Raw genomic sequence first — 27314 nt, forward strand, 5'->3', positions numbered from 1 at the left:
GTCTGATTTGGTGGACTCGGAACAAGAAGTGATTATGAAGGGCGTCTAGTTGCTAATTGGGTGCCGGCTGAAGAATGTTTGACGAAAAAGGTTTGAGTTGGGCTAAACTTGAAAAGAAAGTCAGTACATGTTCTTTGGCATGGATCACATTTCCTTTAGTACTGTGGGACCTTGGTTCTGGTACACCCCACCTTTCGTGTGACACGGTCTTCCGTAGAGATGTGAATATTTCATATATCGGGGTTATTGTGGGGCAGCACGGTGGGAGAGGGGTTAGTGCGTCTGCCTCACAATGCGAAGGTCCTGGGTTCAATCCCGGGCTCGGGGTCTTTCTGTGTGGAGTTTGCATGTTCTCCTCCGTGACTGCGTGGGTTCTACTCCGGCTTCCTCCCGCCTCTAAAGACATGCACCTGGGGATAGGCCCCTCCCACCTCCAAAGGACATGCACCTGGGGATAGACCCCTCCCACCTCCAAAGACCTGCACCTGGGGATAGGCCCCTCCCACCTCCAAAGACATGCACAGGTTGATTGGCAACACTAAATGGTCCCTAGTGTGTGAATGTTGTCTGTCTATCTGTGTTGGCCCTGTGATGAGGTGGCGACTTGTCCAGGGTGTACCCCGCCTTCCGCCCGATTGTAGCTGAGATAGGCTCCAGCACCCCCCGTGACCCCGAAAGGGATAAGCGGTAGAAAATGGATGGATGGGTGGATGGTTATTATGACCAAAATGATCACCATATTGTGAAAATATACTTATTTTTACACAAACTTACATTTTTAACTAAGGTTTATTTTTTTCTTTAAATAAACATACACAATATGAATTCCTTGGCAGTATTTGAATAGGTTTATCTTCTTTTATTTTGATTTGTCAAGGTTTTTAGAGTGTTTTTTTTTCATGGTCAAGGCAAAATGGTGTGCTCCATTTCTAGTTGGTGCGATGTCAAGTGGGTGCACTTCCTGTTGTAGATACGTCTCGGCATGTACCTTCATATATACCACTCTGTTCTAGGAGAGCACAGCTGGAAGGGGAATTGTGCAAGCAGCTAACTGTAATTGTTCTTTATAAACGCAGTTTGAACGCATCATAATTATCCCCTCAATTCCCCCCAAAATGGATTAACTCGCTGGAATAAAAAAGACAATATAACATACATCCATAAACGTGGATGCATAGGAAAAAGTGCAATATATTTATCTGTACAGTAACCTATTTATTTATTTATTTATATATGCACCTTATTGCTTTTTTTATCCTGTACTACCATGAGTTAATGTAACGAAATGTCGTTCTTATCTGGACTGTAAAGTTCAAATTTGAATGACAATAAAAAGGAAGTCTAAGTCGAAGTCCAAAACATTGGGAGGTTAAAGGCCTACTGAAATGAATTTTTTAAATTTAAACGGGGATAGCAGATCCATTCTATGTGTCATACTTGATCATTTCGCGATATTGCCATATTTTTGCTGAAAGGATTTAGTAGAGAACAACGACGATAAAGTTCGCAACTTTTGGTCGCTGATAAAAAAAAAAGCCTTGGCTATACCGGAAGTAGCGTGACGTCACAGAAAGAAGGAGTCCTCACAATTCCCCGTTGTTTACAATGGAGCGAGAGAGATTCGGACCGAGAAAGCGACGATTACCCCATTAATTTGAGCGAGGATGAAAGATTTGTGGATGAGGAACGTTAGAGTGAAGAACTAGAGAGGCAGTGCAGGGTGGGGAGGGGGGATATGGACATCAAGTAGTGGACATAGAGAGAGAGAGAGAGAGAGATCAGAAGGCATAAGAAAAAGAAAAAGTATCTGCATTTGATTGTTTACATTTGATTATTAGCAATCCGGGGAGGGTGTTAGTTTAGGGTTGTAGCTGCCTGGAGGTGAACTTTTATTGCGGTTTTGAAGGAGGATAGAGATGCCCTTTCTTTTATACCTGTTGGGAGCGCATTCCACATTGATGTGGCACAGAAAGAGAATGAGTTAAGACCTTTGTTAGTTCGGAATCTGGGTTTAACGTGGTTAGTGGAGCTCCCCCTGGTGTTGTGGTTATGGCGGTCATTTACGTTAAGGAAGTAGTTTGACATGTACTTCGGTATCAGGGAGGTGTAGCGGATTTTATAGACTAGGCTCAGTGCAAGTTGTTTAACTCTGTCCTCCACCTTGAGCCAGCCCACTTTAGAGAAGTGGGTAGGAGTGAGGTGGGATCTGGGGTGGAGGTCTAGAAGTAACTCTGGGGTGGAGGTCTAGAAGTAACGAGTAAAGTAAGTAACGGGTAAACATATTCATTGGGAACAGACTATTGTATTTTGTTTCTAGCTAAAATGAATTTTAACGCAGAAAGGAAGATCCCTGTTGCTTTTTGCCAAAGTCAAAATTAAACGTTGAGGGAACTTTGCCAATCACAAGAAATCTTCCGACGACTTGAACACAATTCCAAACCAAAACATCCAAAAACAGCGATGAGGTGAACAGATTTCCACTCAAACATCTCACGGCCCATGTGCTCACCACTAACCTGTGACCGCAGGTCAACACTGGACCCGATCACTGTAATTACTTTTGGATGTCTCAGGCAGAAGAAGATGAGTCAGGGGTTACCGTCATTAAAGGTCCGGGGATGGAACACACATTGTGTTCATGAGGTAACGTTTGCTGAAGTCTGACTCCAAACTGCTGGATGTGCTTGGACTTCACACCCAACCCCGCAGGCGTTAATGATGCGCTTTCTCATTTCAAACCAACGGAGTCCTGATTGCGAGACGCGGCACCGAGGGACCACAGATGCCTCCGGGCTGGCTGGAGCTCAGACTTCCTCAAAGATCTGTAATGTTGAACATCGTCAAAGGCAGATACTGCCAACTGGACTTTGATATTTGTCCTTGTAGTCCTCCCGCCAGAGACATTGGACGGACACAACTGAGCAACAATGACCTCGTTATACACTTTACTACGTTGCTGCTGTGTGTGTCTGGCAGACGTCACCTTGTCAAGGGGGCTTCAAGGAACAGGAGTGAGGAATTAGTCCGAGTTAGATGCTAAAAGGCACATTTCCTCTGTTGAAACAGCGGCCGGCTGTCGCCGTGTTTACACTGGTGCGAGTAAACAGAGTAATCAGAGCGCCCGTGTATCGGGAAGACAAGAGCGAGTAAATATGTCGTCAAGGCGAGGGCCCTGGAACGCAGACAAACAGCAGACTATCATGATGAAGAAGATCAGGGTTTATGTCATGTCGCCTCACGGCACATGAGTCACTAAAGTAAACCACCGCGGATGATCCTGTCACCACGTTCAAATACTGCTGCGATGGGCATTTCATGACTGCAGAGAATAAATACCAGGGGCCGTACTTATCAAGCTTCTTAGAGTGTCATTTTTCACTTAAGTCCTGAGAATTTGCGAAATTTAGTCCTACTCTCAAACTTAAGAATAAAAGCTTTTTATCAACGTTCTTAAGTCTAAGAATCACTCCTACTCTCCACAATATTTAAGAGACCTTCAGAGGTGTCTTAAGTGGTTAGGAGTTTCCAGCAGGGGGTGGCACTGAGGCGAGAGAGACGTGCGCGAACGTTCAGGGAACGGAACAATGTTGTTGTTTTTTTGATGACGAGCAGCTGATCAAACGGTATCGTTTAGACAGAGCGGATATTATTTTTGTCACAGATTTAATACTTTTCAATTCCTTGTTGATTTCTGCATGTGTCTGCAGTGGGCTAGTATATATAGAGCCACCCACACCAGTTTCAAATTAGTTGCCTAATTAATGAATTGGAAAGAAAATGTTATGACAGTAGCGTATGTGTGTGGCCGTGAGGTGAGTGACGTCAGTGAGTGTGTGGGCGAGAGAAAAGAGGGAGCGGTAGCGTGAGTGCCGGCGGGGACTAGTTTGTTTTGTATTATTTTGTAGTTTATTGTCAAAATATACACTCCCATTGTCCACTTAAATATTTCCAAGATATTTCTTTATTCTTAGACAACGGATTCCCTTCCGTGATTGGTCATTTCTATGGACACAGAAATGACGTCACCTAAAATTGCGTTTACGGCACATAGTAATGTCGTAATTCAGCTCTGAGTGTGACACTTAAGATTCAGTCCTACACTTCGCTGAAAGTGTGAGTAAGACGCTTGATAACTAACTTTTAAGTGCAGCTTTCAGCGAAGAATTTATTTACTCTTAAGTCAACTCTTAGCAGACTTCTTAGGAGTAATTCTAAGAAGCTTGATAAGTACGGCCCCAGGCGTTTACTCAAAGCAGGTGTCTGTAGCTTCTATTCCGACACGTGACTTCTTCCCGGAAGTGAAAACCAGCGGTGGTCGACCAAGCTAAGATGGCTGTTGTACAAACTTTCCAGCTCGGGCGCTTCTATCCCGAAGTACCACTGTATATGTATGCTATTCATTTCTTGTACCACCAGCTTGTTCTACATCAGGGGTCACCAACCTTTTTGAAAGCAAGAGCTACTTCTTGGGTAGTGATTAATTTCGAAGGGCTACCAGTTTGATACACACTTCAATAAATTGCCAGAAATAGCCAATTTGCTCAATTTACCTTTAACTCTATGTTATTATTAATAATTAATGATATTTACACTTAATTGAAGGGTTTAAAAGAGGAGAAAACACGAACAAAATGACAATCAAATTTTGAAACATAGTTTATCTTCAATTTCGACTCTTTAAAATTCAAAATTCAACCGAAAAAAAGAAGAGAAAAACTTAAAAAAAGAATTTATGGAACATCATTAGTAATTTTTCCTGAGTAAGACAATTTTAGAATTTTGATTAAATAGGTTAAAATCCAATCTACACTTTGTTAGAATATATAACAAATTGGACCAAGCTATATTTCTAACAAAGACAAATCATTATTTCTTCTAGATTTTCCAGAACAAAAATTTTAAAAGAAATTCAAAAGACTTTTAAATAAGATGTAAATTTGATTCTACAGATTTTCTAGATTTGCCAGAATCATTTTTTTGAATTTTAATCATAATAAGTTTGAAGAAATATTTCACAAATATTCTTCGTCGAAAAAACAGGAGCTAAAATGAAGAATTGAATTAAAATGTATTTATTATTCTTTACAATAAACAAAAAAACATTTACTTGAACATTGATTTAAATTGTAAGGAAAGAAGAGGAAGGAATTTAAAAGGTAAAAAGGTATATGTGTTTAAAAATCCTAAAATCATTTTTAAGGTTGTATTTTTTTCTCTAAAATTGTCTTTCTGAAAGTTATAAGAAGCAAAGTAAAAAAAATTAATGAATTTATTTAAACAAGTGAAGACCAAGTCTTTAAAATATTTTCTTGGATTTTCAAATTCTATTTGAGTTTTGTCTCTCTTACAATTAAAAATGTTGGGCAAAGCGAGACCAGCTTGCTAGTAAATAAATACAATTTAAAAAATAGAGGCAGCTCACTGGTAAGTGCTGCTATTTGAGCTATTTTTAGAACAGGCCAGCGGGCGACTCATCTGGTCCTTACGGGCTACCTGGTGCCCGCGGGCACTGCGTTGGTGACCCCTGTTCTACATGGAAAACTGTATGAAAATACCAAAGCACTCAATGCAGTGTTACCTAAAACCATACTTGCCAACGCTCCCGTTTTTAGCGGGAGAATCCCGGTATTCAGCGCCTCTCCCGACAACCTCCCGGCAGAGATTTTCTCCCGACAAACTCCCGGTATTCAGCCGGAGCTGGAGGCCACGCCCCCTCCAGCTCAATGCGGACCTGAGTGGGGACAGCCTGTTCTCACGTCCGCTTTCCCACAATATAAAGAGCTTGCCCGCCCAATGACGTCATAACATCTGCGGCTTTTAGAGAGTAGAGTGCACAACACGGAGAGAGAGTTCTTGGTTTCTTATGTGGGTTTGTTGTTAGGCAGTTTCATTAACGTCCTCCCAGCGCGGTAACAACACACAACAACAGCAGTCATGTTTAGTCTACCGTAAAGCAGTTCGTCTGCCGTAAACAGCAATGTTGTGACACTCTTAAACAGGACAATACTGCCATGTACTGGATAGCCTGCAGAACACTGAAATTCAAATATTTTATTTATATGTATAATACAATTTAAAAAAATAAAAAAATAAAATAAAATAAAAATAAAACAATAAAAATAAAATATATATATATATATATATATATATATATATATATATATATATATATATATATATATATATATATATATATATATATATATATATAGCTAGAATTCACTGAAAGTCAAGTATTTCATACATATATATATGTATATATATATATATATATATATATATATATATATATATATATATATATATATATATATATATATATATATATATGTTATATATATATATATATGAAATACTTCATTTGGTGAATTTTAGCTGTAAATATACTCTCCTCTGCAAGATTTAAAAAATATACGTCAGGGGTGTACAAACCTTTTGACTTGGGGGCCGTAGTGGGCTTAAAAAATATGGAAAGTAACGTAAATGTGTATATGTTTGTATATATATATGTGTATATGTATATGTGGGCTCTGAACCGAGGATGTCGTTGTGGCTTGTGCAGCCCTTTGAGACACTTGTGATTTAGGGCTATATAAATAAACATTGATTGATTGATTGATTGATTGATGTATATATATATGAATGTGTATATGTATATTATGTATATACATGTGTACGTATGTATATGTATATATGTGTATATGTATGTATAGATATGTGTATATGTATATATGTGTATGTATATACATGTGTATGTGTATACAGTAAGTGTCTATGTATAAATGTGTATATATACATGTGTGTGTGTCTGTGTGTATATTTATACTTAAATGTGTATATATATGTATGTGTATATGTATATACGTATGTGTATATATATATATATATATATATATATATATATATATATATATATATATATATATATATATATATATATATATATATATATAAATGTGGATATGTAAATACATGTGTATGTATGTATATGTATATACATGTGTATGTATGTATATGTAAATATGTGTATATTTTTTATGTATGTATATGTATATATGTGTATATTTTTTATGTATGTATAGTAGGGATGTCCGATAATGGCTTTTTGCCGATATCCGATATGCCGATATTGTCCAACTCTTTAATTACCGATACCGATATCAACCGATACCGATATCAACCGATATATACAGTCGTGGAATTAACACATTATTATGCCTAATTTGGACAACCAGGTATGGTGAAGATAAGGTACTTTTTTAAAAAATGAATCAAATAAAATAAGATAAATAAATTAAAAACATTTTCTTGAATAAAAAAGAAAGTAAAACAATATAAAAACAGTTACATAGAAACTAGTAATTAATGAAAATTTGTAAAATTAACTGTTAAAGGTTAGTACTATTAGTGAACCAGCAGCATGCACAATCGTGTGCTTACGGACTGTATCCCTTGCAGACTGTATTGATATATATTGATATATAATGTAGGAACCAGAATATTAATAACAGAAAGAAACAACCCTTTTGTGTGAATGAGTGTAAATGGGGGAGGGAGGTTTTTTGGGTTGATGCACTAATTGTAAGTGTATCTTGTGTTTTTTATGTGGATTTAATTAAAAAAAACAAACAAAAAAAACGATACTGATAATAAAAAAAACGATACCGATAATTTCCGATATTACATTTTAACGCATTTATCGGCCGATAATATCGGCAGACCGATATTATCGGACATCTCTAATGTATAGATATATGTATATATGTGTATGTATATGCATGTGTATGTGTCTATGCATACAAGTATATATATACATATATGTGTGTGTGTGTGTGTGTATATAATTATTCATATATATATATACAATTAATGTATATCATAATTGGTTATTAAGAGTATGTGAAAGTTCAACTCCTTCCTTGTTTGGACACCGGGCTGTAGTTTGGCTACCTCTGGATTACACAATGACTAAAATGATCTATATCTGCAGCCCGACTGTGAGGTTGTTTGGTCAAACGGTTTGTTTTCAGCGCGCTGTGACTTTCACCATATCAACTATAGCATACCACTAATGCAACACATTTCAAGGCTTGTTTTTTGTTGACTTTCGACTGGAACGTTATGTTCGAACCGCGTGGGCTCCAAGTGTAAGCGTCATCAGTTCAGTCCAACGAAGCCTCGTTTTACAGTGGTGGACCTCGTTTGTGTTCCTCCCGGTCAAAGTGCACCGGGTGTTGTACACATACAGTAGCTCGCTGCCTACACTGGATTGATTGATTGATTGAGACTTTTATTAGTAGGTTGCACCATGAAGTACATATTCCGTACAATTGACCACTAAATGGTAACACCCCAATAAGTTTTTCAACTTGTTTAAGTCGGGGTCCACTTAAATTGATTCATGATACAGATATATACTATCATATATACTATCATCATAATACAGTCATCACACAAGATAATCACATTGAATTATTTACATTATTTACAATCAGGGGTGTGGAGGGGGGGGGGGGTAGGATATGGACATCAAGTAGTGGACAGAGAGAGAGAGAGAGAGAGAGAGAGAGAGAGATCAGAAGGCATAAGAAAAAGTATCTGCATTTGATTGTTTACATTTGATTATTAGCAATCAGGGGAGGGTGTTAGTTTAGGGTTGTAGCTGCCTGGAGGTGAACTTTTAGTGCACTTTTGAAGGAGGATAGAGATGCCCTTTCTTTTATACCTGTTGGGAGCGCATTCCACATTGATGTGGCATAGAAAGAGAATGAGTTAAGACCTTTGTTAGTTCGGAATCTGGGTTTAACGTGGTTAGTGGAGCCCCCCCTGGTGTTGTGGTTATGGCGGTCATTTACGTTAAGGAAGTAGTTTGACATGTACTTCGGTATCAGGGAGGTGTAGCGGATTTTATAGACTAGGCTCAGTGCAAGTTGTTTAACTCTGTCCTCCACCTTGAGCCAGCCCACTTTAGAGAAGTGGGTAGGAGTGAGGTGGGATCTGGGGTGGAGGTCTAGAAGTAACCTGACTAGCTTGTTCTGAGATGTTTGGAGTTTAGATTTGAGGGTTTTGGAGGTGCTAGGGTACCAGGAGGTGCATGCATAATCGAAAAAGGGTTGAACGAGAGTTCCCGCCAGAATCCTCAAGGTGCTTTTGTTGACCAGAGAGGAAATTCTGTAGAGAAATCTCGTTCGTTGGTTAACCTTTTTGATTACCTTGGAAACACTTCAGTTTTCCCCCGCAGGCATCTGGGAATGCCGTGACCCGATTGTTTGAGGGTTGAGAAAGCATCAGGTCGGTATGAGCTGCCTATAAACAAACACATCTCCGCAAGAGTGACGGTTAGAACTCTTGCCACCCTTCAGTTCTTCCCACCGTCCCCAAAGGACTCCACATTGTGGTGACCAGAATTACTCGAGTACGTTCATGAGAAAGACGTTTTTGGCTTCTGCATAATCACAATCGTCAATCAAGCGAGAACTACATCTACACTTCCAGCACTCACAGGTCTGAGGACTTCTTTATCTCCTTCCAATGACGACTGGTCTTCCGTTCTTCCTTTGAAGTCGACACGCCGCGTCCTACATAGGAAGTTGACCGCGACATGGTGGTTATTATTGCTGATAATAGCGACCGCCAACATTCTGGACTTTTCCACATCAGTGGCTCGCTTGCACTCCATTCACCATCAGGCTTCTGTGTTTCAGTCTGTAAGAGAGAACTTCTGGCCACGTATCCTCGTGTCAGACTTGTGTAATACGTCTGACCAAGATCAATCAGTCTCCTCTGGCAGGTACGTCGGGACTTATTTAGGGAATAATGATCTATACGATACCGGACGAGGCGGAATCTAGCACGGAGCAAGAAGAAAAACACCAGATTCCTGCCATTTAATATGCCATTAAAGGCTCATTTGGACGGAGCCCCTGGCATGTGTGATGGAATTCTACTGTTCCTTGCCTTCAATGAAATTCCCCAAAGGCTTTGGACTGTAGGTGTGTGTTTGTACTGGACCTTGTGTGTGTGTGGCTTGTGAATGGTAGGCGTGTGTGTGAGGTATTTCAAGCCAGCAGAAGTTTAGTTTTCCATTGGGGTAAATCTACACCCTCCATCTCCTGCCACGTCTGACTGCCCTCTGTAGTCACAGATAACGCGGCGTTCACTGATAGACCCCCGCAAGCCCCCCGCCCCCCGGTTGCCAGGCACGCCACTTCGGCTTTGACCGGTCCCCATTGATCCGCAGGCAGGAATTGTACAAAAGAATGTGCCAGGAGAAAGGTTGTGTCTTGAAGAATGTTCTGGGTCTCTTACGAACTGAAAGTGTAAGGCAACTCCCGTATTTTTCGGACTATAAGGCGCACTAAAAACCCTTTCATTTTCTCAAAACTCGACAGTGCGCCTTATAACCTAATGCAGTGTTTTTCTACCTTTTTTGAGCCAAGGCACATTTTTTGCGTTGAAAAATTGCGATCTAAAAAAAAAACCGAACCCCAAAACTCAAAATTGTGCTCTACATAATTTTTGGAAAAAACAGAGAAAAAACTGCTCCTCAGAGGAAAACACAGACAAAACTGCTTGTAACTTCCGGTAGGAACGTCTTAGAGACATGAAACAAATACCTCTATTTAGGTCTTGCCTAGACCTACATTTCATAGATTGACATCCTTCAGCAAAAATCAACAGGAAGTTTGCTATTCCTCCTTCAAAACAAAATTTTTGTTACAACCGGTCACCAAACATCAAACGTTATCTCCTCTGAGCGCGTTTGTCGTTTCGGCTTCAAACTGCTACAGGAGAGAGATTGAACCCTTCTGATTAAACTGTCTGTACGGATTTTTGATACGTGCTACCGTTTTTTGCGTTGAAAAATTGCGGAGGCACACCACCAGGAGAAATCATTAAAAAACGAAACTCAGCTGACAGTAAAAAGTCGTTGTCGCAAGTGTTGGATATGACTTTAAAGCATAACCAAGCATGCATCACTATAGCTCTTGTCTCAAAGTAGGTGTACTGTCACCACCTGTCACACCTGACTTATTTGGAGTTTATTGCTGTTTTCCTGTGTGTAGTGTTTTACTTCTTGTCTTGCACTCTTATTTTGGTGGCTTTTTCTCTTTTTTTTGGTATTTTCCTGTAGCAGTTTCATGTCTTCCTTTGAGCGATATTTCCCGCATCTACTTTGTTTTAGCAGTCAAGAATATTTTAGTATGTTTTTATCCTTCTCTGTGGGGACATTGTTGATTGTCATGTCATGTTCGGATGTACTTTTGTGGACGCCGTCTTTGCTCCACAGTAAGTCTTTGCTGTCGTCCAGCATTCTGTTTTTGTTTACTTTGTAGCCAGTTCAGTTTTAGTTTCGCTCTGCACAGCCTTCAATGCCTTTTCTTAGGGGCACTCACCTTTTGTTTATTTTTGGTTTAAGCATTAGACACCTTTTTACCTGCACACTGCCTCCCGCTGTTTCCGACATCTACAAAGCATTTAGCTACCGGCTGCCACCTACTGATATGAAAGAGTATTACATGGTTACGGCACATCAAACTGTATCTCACGGCACACTAGTGTGCCGCGGCACAGTGGTTGAAAAACACTGACCTAATGTACGGAATCATTTTGGTTGTGCTTACCGACCTCGAAGCTATTTTATTTGGTACATGGTTAATTGATAAGTGTGACTGGTATATGGCAGCCACACATAAGAGATGTGTGTAGACTGCAATATGACTCAGGTAGACAACACCAACATTTTATACGTTCCATTGAAAAGATAGAACATTACACACGGCGCTCAAAAATCGATCAAAATGTTTTAGTAGGACTTTGGTAAGCTATGAAGCCACACCCCCTGATGGATTGTACTGTGCTTCAACATGGCGCTAACTGTTTTAATGACATTAACAACGGAGCAGCATCTCCTCATCCGTGGCTCACTAGTGCAACAACAACAACGCCCGGAAATGTGTCCCGTGAAAAAACGTCCGACCGGAACTCTCTACCAACTAAAGTTCCTTGGGTGAATAATGTAAACTCACCACACCGGTATGTTTTAGCGCTTTCATGGCGAGTTTACTGACCGATATAAGTAAGAACTTTACACTACTTTATATTAGAAATGGCAACAGTGGAGGATGAATGTCACATAACAAGAAGATAGAGAAAAGGAAGAAGCTTATCGACTACGGGCGTCGGCACGGACTACAAAGGGCGGACGCGCGCTAGTTTTCAGGACTTATGCAGATCCCAAATACAGATCAGCAGGTACCAGAAGGTAAGAAAAGTTGCTTTTGAATAATATTGCGAAACAAAACGCCAGATAATATGTCTTACCTTATACACACACCATAATAATACTCCTATGTCCTGGGCATGACGTTAAAGTGCATCCGGCAGTGGAGGCTCCTCTATGGGGTCTTGGGGCACTCGGAGGTTAACCCCTTTACTACTGTTACCCCATTGGTCCTTGGCAAAGGCCTAGTACCTGACTGCCCCCTAGCCAGAGTTACGGTGAAGACCTCAACGGCGGAGCAGGCGGAAGACGATAGATGTAAGAACTACCACAACAGCTGCAATGGCGGAAGAAGGCTGCAGCAGAAAAGGGTCCCCAGTCGTCTTGGACTCCATGCCACTGGACCCTGACCCGATTTCTGTCAAGGATGGTGTGGTGACTGTCTGTGCACCAGTCTCCCCACGTTAAACAAAGTCACGCACAGGTATCCTCCATAAAGGGATACACCCCTACTCGTTCGATGATGATGATGAATAATACTCCTATGTTGAAGCACAGTACAATCCATCAAGTGGTGTGGCTTCATAGCTTACCAAAGTCCTACTTAAACATTTTGAGAGATTTTTGAGCGCCGTGTGTAACAATTTTGGCTGTTGTTTACTTGGGTCATATGGCAGTCTACACGTATCTCTTATGTGTGACTGCCATCTACTGGTCACACTTGTTTTTTCACCATGTATTAAATAAAACAGCTCCGAGGTCGGTACGCGCAACCAAATTTATTCCGTACATTAGGCGCACTGTCGAGTTTCGAGAAAATTAAAGGATTTTTAAGTGCGCCTCTATAGTCGGAACAATACGGTAATTAGGGACCGCAATGTTTGGGACAGAGGACCCTATTGTTATTGTAACGTTTTATTATTATTCCGCCGCCTCTTTGAGCCGTAATTTGACCCCCTTAACATGCTTCAAAACTCACCATATTTGACACACACATCAGGTCTGGCGAAAATTGCGATCTAATAGAAAAACCAAACCCCAAAACACAAAATTGCGCTCTAGCGCCCCCTAGGGAAAAAACGCAAACAAAACTGCCTGTAACTTCCAATAGGAATGCCGTAGAGACATGAAACAAAAAGTTCTATGTAGGTCTTACTTACACCTAGATTTGACATCTTTCAGCAAAAATCAACAGGAAGTTTGCAATTTCCCCTTCAATACATCATTTTAGTAAAAATAGTCATTTTTGCCGCTTTGAGCTGTAATTTGACCACCTTAACATGCTTCAAAACTCACCAAACTGGACACGCACATCAGGACTGGCGAAAATTGCGACCTAATAAAAAACCCAACCCCAAAACTCAAAATTGCGCTCTAGCGCCCCCTAGGAAGAAAACACAGACACAACTGCTCCTAGGAAGAAAACTCCGACAAAACTGCCTGTAACTTCCAGTAGGAATGTCGTAGAGACATTAAACAAAAACCTCTATGTAGGTCTCACTTAGACCTACATTTCATGTATTGACAACCCCCAGCAAAAACCAACAGGAAGTTTGCAATTACCCCTTCAAAATAAAAGTTTTGTAAAAACCGGTCCCCTTTTTTCAAACATTATCTCCTCTGAGCGCGTTTGTCGTGTCGGCTTCAAACTAGCACAAGAGAGAGATTGAACCCTTCTGATTAAAAGTTGACGAAAGAGTTTTAATTACTGCTCCGGTTTGGATTTTATGTGCCGTCAAAGTCGGTCCCATCCATCGCTGCTCGCAGCTTTAATTAGGGTTCACATGTACAAAGGAACCTATTGAAATTGTAAGGTTGATTATTATTCCGCAGCTTTGCGCACTACTTTGCCCCCCTTAACATGCTTCAAAACTCACCAAATTTTATACACACATGGAAAAACTGGGACAGCACACTTTAGTAAAAAAAAACCAAACCCCAAAAATCAAAATTGCGCTCTTGCGCCCCCTAGGAAAAAAACAAGAACAAACTGCCTGTAACTCCTACTAGGAAGGTCGTAGAGACATGGAACAAAAACTTGTATGTAGGTCTCACTTAGACCTACAATTCATAATTTCACATCCTCGGGCAAAAACCAACAAGAAGTTGGCAATTTCCCCTTCAACACAAAAAATGACTAAAAACACTAATTTTTGCCTCTTTGAGCTGTAATTTGACCCCCTTAAAATACTTCAAAACTCACCAAAATTTTTACACACATTGGGACTGGTGGAAATTGCGATCTAAAAAAAAAACGAACCCCAAAACGACGCAATTTTTGAATAAAACAGAGACAAAACTGCTTCTCAGAGGAAAACACAGACAAAACTGCTTGTAACTTCCGGTAGGAACGTTTTAGAGACATGAAACAAAAACCTCTACGTAGGTCTCACTTAGACCTACATTTCATAGATTGAAATCCTTCAGCAAAAATCAACAGGAAGTTTGATATCCCCACTTCAAAACTAATTTTTTTTAAAAAGCGGTCACCAAACATCAAACATTATCTCCTCTGAGCGCGTTTGTCGTTTTGGCTTCAAACTACTACAGGAGAGAGATTGAACCCTTCTGATTAAAGGTTGGCGAAAGCGTTTTAATAAGTGCTACGGTTTTGATTTTACGAGCCTTCAAAGAAAACAACCACTGTGCCGCAGCACCTAGGAAAAAAAACACAGACACAACTTCCTCTAACTCCCAGTACGAATATCGTAGAGACATGAAACAAAAACCTCCTATGTAGGTCTCACTCAGGACTACCACTGGACAAAAGTATTGGGACACCTAGGACTAGCACCTGCCAAAAGGCGGACCCGACCAACGCTGCTTGCAGCTTTAATTAGGGTCTGCCCTTGTACCCTGTACAAAGGACTCCCCCAGGGAGTGCCCCCCTTAACATGCTTCAAAACTCACCAAATTTTATACACACATACAAAAACTGTGACAGCACATTTTAGTAAAAAAACCAAACCCCAAAAATCAAAAATGCGCTCTAGCGCCCCCTAGGAAAAAAATAAAACAAACTGCCTGTAACTCCCACTAGGAAGGTCGTAGAGACATGAAACAAAAACCTGTACGTAGGTCTCACTTAGACCTACAATTCATAATTTCACATCCTCGGGCAAAAACCAACAGGAATTGGCAATTTCCCCTTCAACACAAAAAATGACTAAAAACACTAATTTTTGCCTCTTTGAGCTGTAATTTTACCCCCTTAAAATACTTCAAAACTCACCAAAATTTTTACACACATCGGGACTGGTGGAAATTGCGATCTAAATAAAAAACCGAACCCTAAAACTCAAAAATGCGCTCTAGCGCAATTTTTGAATAAAACAGAGACAAAACTGCTTTTTAGAGGAAAACACAGACAAAACTGCTTGTAACTTCCGATAGGAACGTCTTAGAGACATGAAATAAAAACCTCTACGTAGGTCTCACTTAGACCTACATTTCATAGATTGACATCCTTCAGCAAAAATCAACAGTAAGTTTGCTATCCCTCCTTCAAAACAAAATTTTTGTTAAAACTGGTCACCAAACATCAAACATTATCTCCTCCGAGCGCGTTTGTCGTTTCGGCTTCAAACTGCTACAGGAGAGAGATTGAAACCTTCTGATTAAAAGTTGGCGAAAACGTTGTAATAAGTGCTACGGTTTTGATTTTACGAGCCTTCAAAGAAAAGAACCCCTGTGCTGCAGCACCTAGGAAAAAAACACAGACACAACTTCCTCTAACTCCCAGTACGAATATTGTAGAGACATGAAACAAAAACCTCTATGTAGGTCTCACTTAGAGCTACATTTCATACACTGACATCCTTCAGCAAAAATCAACAGTAAGTTGGCAATCACCCCTTCAAAACAAAAGTTTCATAAAAACACACATTTTTGCCTCTTTGCGCTGTAATTTGACCCCCTTAAAATACTTCAAAACTCACCAAACTTTTTACACACATCAGGACTGGCGGAAATTGCGATCTAATTAGGACTAGCACCTGCCAAAATGCGGACCCGACCAACGCTGCTTGCAGCTTTAATTGCATTTGAAATGGTAAACTTCCATGATTATTTATTGTCATTACATCAGGGGTTTATTTGGTCTGCAAAAAAATAATGGCAATAACTTGTAGGTCAATCTACCGTCGAGCAAAATTGGGATTGTTGCTCACTAATGACTTGTAAAGGGTACAGGACGTGTGAAAAAGAGGCCAAACGGTAGTGTTGGGATGTTCCACTCAGCCGTGTTGTGTCTGGCTTGGTGGAGGAGCTGGCTGGGGGGGAGTTCCTTGTCTACTGTGTGGTTTCCAATGTGTGTGTGTGTGGGAGCTGCTGGGACTCATAACTGCATTATGAAGACCGCATTCCTCCACACAAGCGCCGTATCAAATAAAAGAAGTTGAGATGGGATGTGAGTGTGATTAACAGGCGGGGGAACAACCGAGCAGCTGCAAGGAGTCAAACAGCGTGTGCAGACGGAAGGGACATGGAGTTAAACATGCGAGAAAACGTGGCTCCTTACCAGCGCGATAAACAAAGTTGGCCTCGGCCTCGGAGGAGGTCGGCGAGAGCAGCTCGTCGTCGTACTCGTTGGAGCTGAAGGAGCCCGAGTGGTTCCGCTTGCGAGCGTCCATGACGGCGTTGGCCACCATGACGTGGCGCAGCGAGTCGTTGAGATAGCGGTGCAACAGGCTGCTCTTGTACTTGGGCGGGGACACGTAGTCGTCGGCCAGCGAGGCGGCGTCGGTGGCCGAGCGCAGGCCGGCTCCCATGGTCATGCCCATGGCCATGCCCATCATGGCCGAGCCCTCCTTCTTGATGACACTCTGGTACATGGGCTTGGTCAGCTCCCCGGGGACGCTCTGGCTCCTCTGAGGGTTGTCCCCGTCTGGAAGCATACATTTGTCAAGTAATATCAATACACCATTTATCTTTGCACTCCTTCTGGGTTTTGCACACCATTTAAGAGCTGCATCCTTTGAACAATGCTCAAGAGTTTGAATGCAAACCGTAGTTGAATGTTTGAACTGAAAACGGGATTTTTAGCGGGGTCAGATAATGTCATCTCACTTTTGAGAGAAGAGGTGCTCAAACGGTCAGTTTTGAAGCTCTAGGTTCTCATGACGGGGAAAAAATCTCCTTCCTAAAGATACCACTTCTGACCCACTGGATCAGGGGTAGGGATGATGTTTGATAAGAAATTATCGAGTTCGAGCCCATTATCGAATCCTCTTATCGAACCGATTCCTTATCGAATCCAGATAGGTTGTTGTATATGGAAAAAAAACACAATATTTGGTTTAACAAAAGCTCACTTTTGTTTTATAAGAAAAAAATTTAATAAAATAAATAAATAAATATTGACTGTTACCCACCTAAAAAAAAAATTTAAAAAAAATATTGACTGTTGTTACCCAAAGTATATTAAGTGGGATTTTTCAGAAAAACAAATATATACAGTAACACAAAAACAACCTGTCTCTGTGATCACTATAGGTGTATAAATAATAATATAGTGTTGAATAAAATCAGTCCCTTGGGCACAAAACTGAAAATAATACAGCTCTCCAAAAAGTGCACTTCTGCTGCTATTGGAACATACTAACTACACACACAGGCAGACAGCTAACAAACAATCCAAGACGTCTAAAGTTCCAAAGCAGATGAATCCATTTAGGCCAGGGGTCGGCAACCCAAAATGTTGAAAGAGCCATATTGGACCAAAAATACAAAAACAAATCTGTCTGGAGCCGCAAAAAAATAAAAGCCATATTACATGTGTCATGAGATATACATTTAATTAAGAGGACTTAAAGGAAACTAAATGACCTCAAATATAGCTACAAATGAGGCATAATGATGTAATATGTACATATCGCTAGCCTAAATAGCATGTTAGCATCGATTAGCTTGCAGTCATGCAGTGACCAAATATGTCTGATTAGCACTCCACACAAGTCAACAACATCAACAAAACTCACCTTTGTGCACTCATGCACAACGTTAAAAGTGTGGTGGACAAAATGAGACAGAAAAAGAAGTGGCATAAAACACGCCCTAGAAAGTCGGAGAGAGTTATACATGTAAACAAACTATACGGTGAGTTCAAGGACCGCCAAAATTAGTAGGACAAAACGGCGCTCGCCAAATACTCAAATCAGTGAAGCATGTTTAATATAAACAGTGTGCTTTACAACAATTAGGGAGGTTTGTGTCATGTTTGTCCTCCTACAGAAACCATACTAAAAAAAATAGATTTTTTTCCCCTCATCTTTTTCCATTCTTCATACATTTTTGAAAAATCTCCAGAGAGCCACTAGGGCGGCGCTAAAGAGCCGCATGCGGCTCTAGAGCCGCATGCGGCTCTAGAGCCGCGGGTTGCCGACCCCTGATTTAGGCTCTTTATTGTTGTTGATCTTGCTTTGTCTTTTCCTATCTTTACTTTTGTCTTGCACTGGACTGTTATTTGTATTTTTTTAAACTGAAATACACACAATGACAAACGTATAAGCTATGTGATTCAAATAACATACTGAAATGTAATACATAATATGCAAATATTAGCTTCACACAAATATACAGTACTAGCATCAAACAAATACTTCTGAGTGTTGAAACTATTTCAAAAATAATAAATTAATTCACGACTGGCAGCCATTTTAAGTCCTCAAAACATCCATTGAAATAGTGCGCAAAAATCGTTTTTCAATAAACATCTTACTATCAAATTGAAACACTTTCCACCTTAATATTGCGTTACATAAACAAGTTAAACAGTTTACTTACAGACTTATCTTTTCCAAGGCTTGTAAGAGCTAACACAACTTGTCTACATCTCAATTGTCTCATGAACTGGACTGACTCGCCAACCCGGAAGTGCCCAAACTAATGACGCGTAGTATTTTCATATCGCCACAATGTGTCAGTAAGAGTCTACAATCAAATGGGCATAACATTGCGTCACAGGGCATTTCCTGTGGGAAGGGATTCGTTCTCAGGGATTCGAATAAAGATTCAACTCTTTTTCTTTACTATAGTGGACTCGATAACGGGTACCGGTTCTCAAAAAGGGATTTGAGTCCGAGGACTGGGTTCTTTTCTTATCGAACAACCGGGAAAACCGGTTTCGAGCATCATCCCTAATCAGGGGTGTCCAAACTTTGTGACTGCATGCAAAGTAACCGTATGTGTGTATGTATGTATGTATATATACTAGGGGTGTAACGGTACGTGTATTTGTATTGAACCGTTTCGGTACGGGGGTTTCGGTTCGGTCCGGAGGTGTACCGAATGAGTTTCCACACGGACATATTAAGTAGCCGCCTAAGCTAAAGTCTTAACAAGCTGCTCTGCTTCCTTCTGCCTCTGTCTTTGTCAGGACTCTACACAGCACCCAGCATTGTCCCACCCACACAACCATCTGATTGGTTACACACACAGCGGTAACAGCCAATCAGCAGTGCGTATTCAGAGCGCAGTGCTTAGCGTTTAGCAGGTAATCATCAGGCCGCGGACTCTCCCCAAATTAAAATAAACACCTCCCAGTCAACTACTAGTAACATCACTATGAGCCCGTTGACCTTCTAGAAATATAAAAGGCAGCTCAGCTCAGTCCTGGCTTGAGGTGAAGGCTAATTCGCTTTTAGCGTAACGTTAGCTCATTTTGCGGTGTGTGTGTGTGCGTGTGTTACGGACAGCAAAGCCCTGTCTGTCTGTTATTTCACTTTACCTTTTTCTGTGTTGATTGAGCTGTGTTGAAGCAGCAAAAAAAGGACATTATGTTAAATGAAGAGTTTCTGTCTCTGATAGTTGATATAAAAATGTAAGTGCATCATTAAGCCTACATGAACTCCATGGTGTTCAGGGATGAATAGTCTCTCCTATTGCTATTGTACCATTTTTTCATCATACCGCGATGTTTCAGCCGGATATTTCCCGGGAATTTTAAAATGTCACTTTATAAGTTAACCCGGCCGTATTGGCATGTGTTGCAATGTTAAGATTTCATCATTGATATATAAACTATCAGACTGCGTGGTCGCTAGTAGTGGCTTTCAGTAGGCCTTTAAAATAAGTTCTGCCAGCTATCCATGGTTTGTCATCTGTATGGCAATCTCTAACTGCGTTGCATGCTTTGACATAAAACAGGTTGGTTTACAAAATAAAGTCAACTTGTATCATAGGCTTCGCCACACATCTTAAAATAAAGCCGGAAGAAGAGTGAATTTCCTTTTGAGATTGCTAAACCTTCCAAATTCCCGCATCAAGAGGGGAGTTTGGCCCACCCAGTTTTTAAAAAAATAGGTTAAAATAATATAATATGGGATTTCAATGTTTTTGTGTTTGTGTGGAAGCGGTTAAATTTAGCTTCATTTTAAAAAAATAAATAAATGAATGTAAAGATATATTTGTTCAAGCTTGATGGCGTCTCCGGTAAAAATGAAATACAAACCCCGTTTCCATATGAGTTGGGAAATGGTGTTAGATGTAAATATAAACGGAATACAATGATTTGCAAATCCTTTTCAAGCCATATTCAGTTGAATATGCTACAAAGACAACATATTTCATGTTCAAACTCATAAACATTGTTTTTTTTTTGCAAATAATCATTAACTTTAGAATTTGATGGCAGCAACACGTGACAAAGAAGTTGGGAAAGGTGGCAATAAAGACTGATAAAGTTGAGGAATGCTCATCAAACACTTATTTGGAACATCCCACAGGTGAACAGGCTAATTGGGAACAGGTGGGTGCCATGATTGGGTATAAAAGTAGATTCCATGAAATGCTCAGTCGTTCACAAACAAGGATGGGGCGAGGGTCACCACTTTGTCAACAAATGCCTGAGCAAATTGTTGAACAGTTTAAGAACAACCTTTCTCAAGCGGCTATTGCAAGGAATTTAGGGATTTCACCATCTACGCTCCGTAATATCATCAAAGGGTTGAGAGAATGTGGAGAAATCACTGCACGTAAGCAGCTAAGCCCGTGACCTTCCATCCCTCAGGCTGTACTGCATCAACAAGCCACATCAGTGTGTAAAGGATATCACCACATGGAACACTTCAGAAACCCACTGTCAGTAACTACAGTTGGTCGCTACATCTGTAAGTGCAAGTTAAAACTCTCCTATGCAAGGCGAAAACAGTTTATCAACAACACCCAGAAACGCCGTTGGCTTCGCTGGGCCCGAGCTCATCTAAGATGGACTGATACAAAGTGGAAAAGTGTTCTGTGGTCTGACGAGTCCACATTTCACATTGTTTTTGGAAACTGTGGACGTTTTATTTGCAAAAAAAATATTAAGTTTTTGAGTTTGAACATGAAATATGTTGTCTTTGTAGTGCATTCAACTGAATATGGCTTGAAAGGATGTGCAAATCATTGTATTCCGTTTATATTTACATCTAACACAATTTCCCAACCCATATGGAAACAGGGTTTGTATAATACTACGTTGGTACTTTTCAATGCTGTCGAGATGACAAATAGGTTTTGTCTTTCCAAATAAATCCTATTAACTGATTTAAAAGGCTCCGGGCCGCGCTGCAAAAATGACGAAAAAGCTCAATAAATTTCAACTAATGTTGAATTTCCGTTGGCGAAGCGGCTGAGAAATGTGAGCGCTAACCACAAAGTGCTGCTCGGCTGTTTCCAATCCATCCACTGCACTTTGAGAGCGTAGCATACCATGACAGTGCGCCGCTAAGCTAATCCAATTAAACGAGGCCTCCACCTGATGAAAAGACGCGCAGAAAGTGGGTTAAAAAAAGTGCTCTGGAAACTCCCAACGTCAGTAGGGAAGTTAGCACGGAGCCTTGTGTAGTTAGCACGGGTGTGTACTCCGTCGAGGCTGGATTACAATTACAGATCTCATAGTGGCCTTTGAAAGCCACTTTTCATTTTAAAACCCATCCAAACAAAACATCACATCCCAGTCTGGCACCTCCTATAATTAGAGAATGGTGCCTTTTACATTTCCACTGATATGGTACCAATCCCCGGTACCTGGTAATCCATAGCTGGTCTTACTAAGTACATTTAAGTATTGTACTTTTTACACATTAGCTGTTTAATTACCACATTTTGGCTTATATATGGAGCAATCTGTATTTTCCCCTAAATTTAGCTGGTGCGGCTTATAGTCAGGTGCGGCTTATAGTCCGGAAATTACGGTACAACAGATATCATACAACCCCACTCTCTTTCATTTGTGCAAACCATGTAATAAAATAATCAATTCATTCCTGAGGTACAGTGCGGTAGGTCGTAAGTTATACCAGAGAGTTATACTGTACATACTTGAAAGTATGAAACAAACGTGTTCTTAAGAAACCGAATAGCTTTGTCTTTGACCTTTTTTTTTAACTTAAAGAAAGCAAATTAACAATCTGAATAGTTAACAAGATGAAAAAAAATATGGATAAATAAATGAATACAAAAAAATAAAAAATGAATGTATGAAATACAATATTTTTTACATACATAAACACAAAATAAAACGTGTCAACAAGTTGCATGAAATAAATTAAAAATACAATATAAATAAGGCACTGCACAAAACAAGATATCAAACCAGTATGACTTTAACAACTATATTACAAAAAAAGGGGATCCTACAGAGTTCTCTATTTGTGCTTTTTAATATTGCATTAACTAGAATGACTTACAAATGACTGTACACCAGGGAGTACTGTAATTACCTAACGTTACATTATTATTTTCCATAACAATTTAGCCCCCTCCACAATATTAACCCGACGTTAAAACAGAACTAGCTATTTATTGATTAGCAATTGCCGAATCATGTAACATTAGCTTAATGCTAAAAAGCCAGGTTACTATCACATTCTGTAACAGACAAATAATTTCATGTAGGCTAACGTTACCTACCTGCTACCTCTGTCTTTTTCTCGTTTCTCCTCTTCTTTTCTCTTTTTTCTTCCCTGGGCACCTGACAGTTTTGGCCGTTTTGACATCTTGTGTTGATTTTTTTTACGTGGTGACGTCCAAAAAGAGTCATGATACGGGAAGGGAGGGGGCGCACCGTGCCGGGGGAGGGGGGCGTAATGTTGTAACAAATAATATTTCTATTAAATAGGCTTTACTTTGCATTTTAATTAACGTGGGATTATTTTATGTATTTAGAAATAATAGTACCAACTTTTTTATTTTTTTAAATTTTTTTTCCTCCAACATTTGTGGCACTGGCGTGGCGCCCCCTGATGGACGGCGCCCTTAGCATTTGCCTATACGGCCTATGCCACGGGCCGGCCCTGTATGAATTAGAGGCTTTTAGGCTAAAGCTAGCAGACTCTACGTATAACAGTAACTGGACCTGTTTAACGTATCAAGTTACGTGCTGACAGAACGTACTCACAAAGAGATAACCACACCGTCACTGAATGTAAACATGGCTAAACATGCTGCTAAAGTAACACACACATAATGAATTGATGTTAGCGTAACAAAAGCTAAAAAAAGTGGCGTCAACGAAATGATTCCGTCGTCGTCATCGTTGACGAAAACAACACTGTTTAAAACCCATCCAAACAAAACATCACATCCCAGTCTGGCACCTCCTATGATTAGAGAATGGTGCCTTTTGCATTTCCACTGATATGGTACCAATCCCCGGTACCTGGTAATCCATAGCTGGTCTTACTAAGTACATTTAAGTATTGTACTTTTTACACATTAGCTGTTTAATTACCACATTTTGGAGGTGTTTGTAAACCGCTAATGCTAATCGGTTGCATGAACATCCATCCATCCATTTTGTTCCGCTTATCCGAGCCTAAGCAGGGAAGCCCAGACTATTTACCATTCTGAAGGAAAGTTCTATGGTCAGATGAAGCAAAACCCAGGTCTCAAATTCACCTCTGACTTTACGTGGATCGGTACTCTGGATTAGGGATGATGTTTGATAAGGAATTATGGAGTTCGAGCCTATTATCGAATCCTCTTATCGAACCGATTCCTTATCGATTCTCTTATCGAGTCCAGATAGGTTGTTGTATATGGAAAAAAACACACAATATTTGGTTTAACAAAAGCTCACTTTTATTATATAATCAAAAAATAAAATCTAATAAATAAATAAATATTGACTGTTACCCACCTAAAAAAATAAAATAAAATAAATAAATATTGACTGTTGTTACCCAAAGTATATTAAGTGGGATTTTTCAGAGAAAGAAATATATACAGTAACACAAAAACAACCTGTCTCTGTGATCACTATAGGTGTATAAATAATAATATAGTGTTAAATAAAATCAGTCCCTTGGGCACAAAACTGAAAATAATACACCTCTCCAAAAAGTGCACTTCTGCTGCTATTGGAACATAACTGTTTGTTATGATGCTTTGACATTTTTGCTCTTTATTTCTTTATTGAAAGAAAATTCTATGAAGAGAAAAGTTGTTTGCAAATGTGGTTACAATGCTAAAAAATGAAAAGTTAAAGCTAAAAAAAAAGAAATACACTTTATTGAGTTAACATTATTTCTTTATAGGGGGAAACAATTTTATGAGCTAGAGAATACAACAACTACACTACCCAGCATGCAACGGGAGTTACGAGCATGCGCGGTAGCCCCGAAAAGTGTTGCATGTTGCCACGCTGTGAAAGTAAACGTCAAGAACTCAGCCAACACGCCTCGTCTGCATTATTTATAATTAGACAGACAACACATCTACAGTGTGATTTTGTAACGTTTACAAGGAAAGAAAAACCAAAGTTCAAAAAGGGAGATATGTTGTATATATATGTATGTGCTGCAGTGTTGTATATATATGTATGTGCTGCAGTGTTGTATATATATGTATGTGCTGCGGTTGTTTTAAGAACGTTGCGACAGCTGCCGTAAAGAGGTGCGTTGCTAGCCTGGTTGCTATGTTTCCGGTTGGTCGTAAAAGTGTTGGTCATGTGTTTTACCCTGCTCAAATCTCTCAGTAAAGTTATTCATTGGATTATAGCTTTTGTTTTGAACTTTATTACACCTTGGAGCGCTTTTTCCCGTCCATTGTTTTTCCTGCTTTCGCTATCTGCGCCTAATGACTGAGCTACGTGACGCCATTTCTTGTGATGTCCCACGGAGCATTTCTGGTCGGGACGGGATTCCAGGGATTCGAATAATAAAAACCAACTCTTTTTCTTTACTATAGTGGTCTCGATAACGGGTACCGGTTCTCAAAAAGGGATTTGAGTCAGAGGACTCGGTTCGTGACTAGGGAAGGTTGTTTGGTTCAAGCCATATGAGTAAATGCTGTACTTAGCTCACTTGTGAGTATAATTAATGGCAGAGTTACTGTTTTTTGGCCACCAGGTGGTGACAAACTAGCAGCAATCAGACCACTAGATCAAATTGTTGAACTCGCGCCCTCTCGCGGGTCAAATTGAAGATGCCGGCAGGCCGCATTTGGACCGCAGGCCGTAGTCTGGACACCCCTGGTTTAAACCCAAGTGATTTAAATAGGAGCCAATAGTACCAGAGATTTTGCTTTTCTTTAGTTATTGTGCACTTGTCATGTGTTTGTACCCTGCTCAAATCTCTCAGTAAAGTTATTCGATGGATTATAGCTTTTGTTTTGAACTTTATTACACCTTGGAGCGCTTTTTCCCGTCCATTGTTTTCCTGCTTTCGCTATCTGCGCCTAATGACTGAGCTACGTGACGCCATTTCTTGTGATGTCCCACGGAGCATTTCTGGCCGGGACGGGATTCGAATAAAGAATCAACTCTTTTCCTTTACTATAGTGGTCTCGATAACGGGTACCGGTTCTCAAAAAGGGATTCGAGTCCGAGGACTCGGTTCTTTTCTTATCAAACAACCGGGAAAACCGGTTTCGAGTATCATCCCTACTCTGGATTCAGAATTTGGTCGGTATTTATAAACGTACGATTCGGTTCTCGTACCTTTTTAATGAAACATTTCACGGTGTGATAAAACATGTTTTCTTTTCTCTGAAACGTGCGAGTACAGCTACAAGACAAGCTGGACCAGAAGAGTCCATGTTTGGGTCAGCGGGGTCATGCATCCACATAAATAGCTTCTGGAGCAAAACCATGGCCGGCCTTTCAGCGCGCGGGTCAAATGTGGGATTAAGCTGCGGAGAACTTCACAACCATAATGTGACCGAGGCGCAGAGTGTGGGAGATCTAGCGATGGCATGTGGCGGTACAATGGCATGTGGCGGTACAATGGCATGTGGCGGTACAATGGCATGTGGCGGTACAATGGCATGTGGCGGACACAATGCAAACAACATTCTTCTCCCGCCACACGCTCAGCCTCTAAACCCTTCCAAAAAAAAAGAATGAAAGATTCCTGACGCCAGAGCCGTTCTTCTATCTCTCGCTACTCCAGTGTGTACGTTTGTTGTGGATGTATTTATTCCCCGGGCGGTGTTCCCTGTGTGGCCAGGAAGCAGCGTGCGTTTGCAGTAAATACAGAGCTGGGAAGAGAGTCAGTCCTTCCCAATTGCAGACTGGAAGACAGAGGTTGGCTCAGCAGGGTGTCTTAATGACAGCGTGTTAAAGCCTCAGAGCCTCTTAGCGAGGTCACACTTGTTGCAAGTATATCTACCATATTACGTGTAGCGACAATCTGTGTAGCATTATTCCACACATCCGTCCATTTTGTACCACTTGTCCCTTTCCATCTACACTTCCTTAAGCACTCATTTATTTTGTTGTTTCTAGCCAGCTAAACTGCTAACTTAGCTATTGAAGTATTGCTCTCTGTGTAACATGTTTAGCGTCGTCCTAATACTTGATAATATCTGATAAAGATACTTAAGATATTAACTTAGAAATGCACTTAATTTGCCATACTGGAAGTGATTATTAGTAATTTAAAGGTTAATCTTATTTATTTTGTTGTTTCTAGCTATTGAAGTATTGCTCTCTGTGTAACATGTTTAGCGTTGTCCTAATACTTGATAATATCTAATAAAGATACTTAAGATATTCACTTAGAAATGCACTTAATTTGCCATAATAGAAGTGATTATTAGTAACTTAAAATTTAATCTCATTTATTTTGTTGTTTCTAGCCAGCTAAACTGCTAACTTAGCTATTGAAGT

The 27314-nt window shown here is 40.2% G+C and overlaps 2 protein-coding genes across 2 annotated transcripts in view; both read right to left on the reverse strand.

Moving 5' to 3' along the window:
- Positions 1-27314, reverse strand: part of LOC133630269 (divergent protein kinase domain 2A) — a 482954-nt gene that overhangs the window by 291623 nt on the left and 164017 nt on the right. The gene's annotated exons all lie outside the window — the stretch shown is intronic.
- The window catches only part of LOC133630270 (homeobox protein Mohawk-like), an 88718-nt gene that overhangs the window by 20225 nt on the left and 41179 nt on the right, over positions 1-27314 (reverse strand). Inside the window, exon 5 of the mRNA XM_062021751.1 lies at positions 16743-17108. Coding sequence (XP_061877735.1) covers positions 16743-17108 — 366 coding nt within the window. The remainder of the gene's footprint in view (positions 1-16742; positions 17109-27314) is intronic.

This window comes from Entelurus aequoreus, linkage group LG15 (genome assembly GCF_033978785.1).
Source record: "Entelurus aequoreus isolate RoL-2023_Sb linkage group LG15, RoL_Eaeq_v1.1, whole genome shotgun sequence".
Taxonomy (NCBI): domain Eukaryota; kingdom Metazoa; phylum Chordata; class Actinopteri; order Syngnathiformes; family Syngnathidae; genus Entelurus; species Entelurus aequoreus.